The sequence below is a fragment of the Martes martes genome (assembly GCF_963455335.1).
Source record: "Martes martes genome assembly, contig: SUPER_18_unloc_1, whole genome shotgun sequence".
Taxonomy (NCBI): Eukaryota; Metazoa; Chordata; class Mammalia; order Carnivora; family Mustelidae; genus Martes; species Martes martes.
Window position 1 is genome coordinate 2,650,897 of NW_027666704.1, and position 4,823 is coordinate 2,655,719.

The 4,823-nt window shown below is 53.6% G+C and overlaps 1 protein-coding gene across 1 annotated transcript; it reads left to right on the plus strand.

Annotated features, from left to right (window-relative positions):
* Positions 1–263: 263 nt before the first annotated feature.
* On the plus strand, positions 264–4,616 carry LOC308359845 (thyroid receptor-interacting protein 11-like; the record flags this gene model as incomplete). The annotated part of the gene is made up of 1 exon (XM_080831699.1): positions 264–4,616. The coding sequence occupies one exon, from the start codon at positions 264–266 to the stop codon at positions 4,614–4,616; it is 4,353 nt and encodes a 1,450-aa protein (XP_080687825.1).
* Between the last annotated feature and the right edge of the window lie 207 nt (positions 4,617–4,823).

Consider the following 4,823-nt stretch of genomic DNA (forward strand, 5'->3'; position numbering starts at 1 on the left):
GGGGGAGCGCGGGAGCGGGGGAGCGCGGGAGGGGGGAGCGCGGGAGCCCGGGAGCGGGGGAGCGGGAGAGCGCGGGAGCGCGGGAGCGCGGGAGCGCACGCGAGGTGGGGGTAAGGGAGGGCCACGCAGGCGCTGCCTGGCAACGGCAGTTGGCTTTTGATTCTTAGCCTCGCGCAGGCAGGGGTTCTGTGACACTTGGCGGGGTAGTCCGACTGGACTGGACGCTTTCTCACCGCGGACCAGGGCAGTTGTTTGACCGCCAGATGTTCTCCTGGGCTGGTGGCCTGGGCTGTGGCCTAGGCCATTCCCTAGGGGCCTTGGACAGCAGCCAGACCTCTTTGACCAGGGACATCTCTGATACTCACACACATGTGCTGGGGAAAGGGACTTTCCCTGGGGATGCCACGGATTTGGCTGATGTCATCTCATCCCAGGCACAGATCAATAGACGCCTCCGTGAGATTGAAACCCCGGAGGCTGAAGTGACTCATTGGAAGACTTTGTGCCCGTTTTCCACCCAGGGACTAAATACCATCGACCCAGAAACAGTGTGGCGACTGAAGAGCCACATCAGGGACCTAGAGCAGCAGCGGATGCGGGAGATGGACGAACATCAGCTGGCAGTGGCGGTGTTGCGAAACGTCCACCAGCAGAAGCTTGCAGACCTCACTGACCAGCACCGCAAACAACTGATGGACTATGAACGACTGATGGAAGACCTACAAAACCAAGACGCTGCCGGGAACGTGAACGATGACCTTCTTGAGGAAAGGGAAATGGAGCTCAGAAGGTTGAAGCAACAACTTACCCAAATGCAGCAGCTGGACGACAGTTTGAACAACCTTGCTTCAGATCTCCGAGCAGAAAAGCAAAAGTTGGTTCACGAGCTCCAAGATGCAAGACATCAGCTGGAGGAATCAGTTCTGCGCAACAACGAGGATTCTCTGAAGAACAACATTGCCGTGAGGGCTTTAAAAATAGAGAAAGGACAGTTAGTGGCAAAACTGTGTCGGGCCGAAAAGAAGCTGTTCGAAGAGAAGTCTGAGCGAAGTCTCAGAGACGGGTCCCCAGTAGATAATGCACGATTCATCCAGCTCGGCCAACAGAAAGACCTGGAGATACTACACCTCCGAAAGAGGATCGAGCAGATGGACGCCGACCACCAGGAAACGAAAGAACTGCTGTCCTTTGCTTTGGAGGAGCAGAAGCAGTTGACAGAGTGCATCGGAGAGCAAGATCAGTACATCAAAGAACTTAGAGAAAGGCCAGAGCTTCGGGAGGAATTCGGTAAGTCGACCGAAACCTTAAGAAGCCATGACATGTTACCCCCATCCGTGGAGGACAAAGACACGCGTCTCCCATCCATGACAGACGAACATCCTCACGTGGACGAAGACCTGGAGCGCCTCACACAACAGAGTCCTGCTGTCCCTGTGGTTGACCCTCAAGTCCTAGAGGAGATCGTAGAGCTAGAGTGTGAGGTCTTTCAGCTCCACGAGGTAAAAGATGATCTCGAGGAGGAAATCAAAGAACAACAGAAGATCATTCACAACCAGCAGCAGGGGAAGAGAGCACTGCTTCAGTCCTTACAGGAGCAGAAGGAGAAAGTGGACCGTCTTCAACACCGGCAGGAGGAGATGAACACTGAACACGCTCAGCTCCTCGCAGCGAAAGACGAGATGCTTCGGAATCTGCAAGTGGCGCTAGAAGAGCTGAAAGCCCAGTTGCCCGACAAAAGCCGGCAAATTCCAAGAGAAGCCTGTGAGGATGAGGAAGTGCGAGCAAGCCAGCCTCTCCCCAGAGAGAACGGAAGTGAAGAGCGTGATCCATCTAAAGCCGAAATTCAAAGATTAGTCCAAGGAATCCAAGAACAGGAACTGGAGCTGCAGCTTCTCACTGAACAGAACATCCGACTGACCGAGCAGGTGGATCGGCTCTCCAAAGAGGAGATCGGGAAACTCACTCGGATTATCCAGCAAAAGGATGTGGAGATTCAGGGTCTTTCCAGCAGCATCTCTGCGGCTTCTGACAGCCAGAACAGGCACGTGGAACACCTTCAGCGGCAATTGCAAGAGTGTGCTTTGGAAAGCGAACGGGTCTTGGCCGTCCTAAATGAGAAGACGAGGGAGAATAGCAATCTGAAAAGGGACTATCACGAAATGACCGATCGACTTGCTGCCAGGGAAGCAGACCTCCAGAGGATGCAAGAGGAAAATCAAAAACTGGCCACGAGAATGGAAAGCAGCATCCAGGAGGTGTTGAGAGAAATGATTCGGAACTTGTCACACATCATTCAAGAAAAAGACCTGGAAGTGGATGCCTTAAGTCAGAAATGCCAGACTTTATTGACGATCCTACAAACACCCAGCACCGGTCCTGAGGTTCGAGGAGTTCGTATCGATCAGTTCCAGCAACTTCTACAGGAACGGGACAGGTTAACACAGCGAGTGAAGATCATGGAGGAGTGGAAAGAGCAGGTGCTGACCACGGTCCAAAATCTGAAGCGTGAGTCACCCCAGCTTCAGAGAGATCTGCGACAGCTCCGGGCGTGGGCTTGCACCAACAGCGAGAACGTCTTGAAACCGCAGACAGCCTCTCTTGACCAGATCCAAACTTGCCAAGGCCATGAAATAAACTTCCAAGAGCTAGAGAAGGAACTGGCCCAACTTCAGCTCCGCATCGGGGAGCTCTGCAATGCCAAGGACCTCCTTTTAGGGAACCTTGACGCGATTTTCCTCCAGCCCTCCAGCGACTCTGCAGAGGCAGCCGACACCCTGAAGGCCGAGAAATCTGACCTAGTCAGTGAGACTTGTCGGGTGCTCCGAGAGGAGGTAGAGGAGCTCAGAAAATCAGGGCAAGGAAAAGATCCAATGATTCGAACCCTCCGGGAGGATCAGCAGAGATGGATTGCTTCAGGGGCTGCCACGGGGGAAGGAGAAGGCAAACCCCGGGAACACAGCGATTGCGATTCCCACATGGAGCAGCGGAAGGAGAAACCGGCCGTTCTACAAAACTCCCTTCAGGCTCAGGAGCTCCGAATCCAAGCAAAAAGTGAGGAGCTGCTTTCTTTACAGGAGAAGCTCAGGGGCCAGCTGAGTGAGAATGAGCTGCTGAGGCAGGCAGTCACCAATCTGAAGGAGAGGAGAGCGGATTTCGAAATGGATGTGTGTCGGCTGAAAGAGGAAAATGCAAAGATTGTGGAAAGATCTAGAGAAGAGGAAATGGAAAATCAGGCGATGCAAGAGACAAATCGGCTGCTTTCAGTGATGCGGCGAGAGGAGGCATCCCAGCATGCTGGGACGAAAGAGAAGGTACTCACGTTGGAGCAACTGTTGCCAGAGAAAGAAGAGGCTGAGGCCAGAGAATTGAACCGGCTCGTCGACGCCGTTCGGTCAATGCAGGAAAAGGCAGCTGTGTGTCAACAGGAGAGAGATGACATCGAGTTGGCACTGACAGAGAAAGAGAGGGAAGCCTGTGCCCTCCAGAAGGAGGTTCACCAGTTACGTGAGAGAGAATTGCTCCTAACCCAGGAGCTGGAGAGAGAGCGGCCCCTCGCTGCAGACGCCCAAGATTCTCGTCACTGGGAAGCTTTGGCCTCGGAAGACCAAGTGGCTCAGCTAAGAGAGGAAGTGACGGTCTTGCAGGGGAAACTCGTTTTGTCTTCCGCGGCCATGGAAAAGGCCAGCCACGGAGCCAGTCTGCAGGTAGAGTCGCTGCGGGAGCAGTTGCACGTGGTCACCCAGCAGGAGGAAGCTGTGCTCCGGCTCGCCGCCTCCCAGGAAGAGGGAAGGCACTGTGATCGAAGACTAGCGAACCTCAAGCTGGAACTGGCCGAGTGGAGGGAAAAGGCAGACGCCCTGGAAGGAAAAGTGATGTCGTTACAGGGACGATTGCATCAAACAAATGCCGACCTGGAGGTGAAGGAAGACCAACTCCAAGAGTTCAAGAAACAGAATGAGGTCCAGCAGGAGATATTGGAGGACACACAGAAGAAACTGATGACCTTAGTAAGTCAGTTGGAAGGAATGGTGGACAAAAGCCTCCTAAGGAGACTCTTCGTGGGATCTTTGCAGGCAGCTGATGCGGAACGGCAGGAAGCGTTGAGGTTGATGGCAAGCACGCTGGGGATCCGAGAAGACCAGCTGCGGCAGCTGCGCAGCCAAGAGCCCGCGGGTGTGCCCGGCGGGGTGACTGGGGGGCCTGGATCCAAAAGCGCCCCCAACACACCTGCGAAGCCAGATCACCAAGCTGTGGCCAAGCATTCTTTTTCAGGACTTTTCCTCCAGTTTCTAGAAGCGGAATCTCAATCAGCTTTTCCACCGCCAAAACCCTCTGCTCATGACATGAAGCCTCCAGATTCAGGAGGGAGGGGAAAAGTGCCTAAGCAACAAGGCCCACCACGACTGAACGCTACCCTGGGATCCACACCCCCAAAAAAAGATGTCAAGCCCCACACCACAACTGTGGCTCTTATTAACCCACCTGGACCGGAAATGGATCGATCAGAGCACCTTCTTCTAAGTGCTGTCACTGATGCTTTACCCACGTACATGCCGCATATACTGTCACCTGCCGAGAAGGTTGGAATGGCGGCCAAAGACCTCTCAAAGAAATAGACGATTGTCAAGCCAGAGTGAGACCACGCTTTGAAGATCCCAGGTCACTCTCTGTGTCTACCTTATCTCCTAAGGTTCTTTTTCAAAATGTCAAACATTCGCGGTTTTGCTTTCAGCTTAAGAAACGTATTCTTTTATGACTTAACCAAAAAGGGGTCTCTTAATGACCGCAGAAGTATTCGCCAAAGTGAAAACACTGGTGACTTC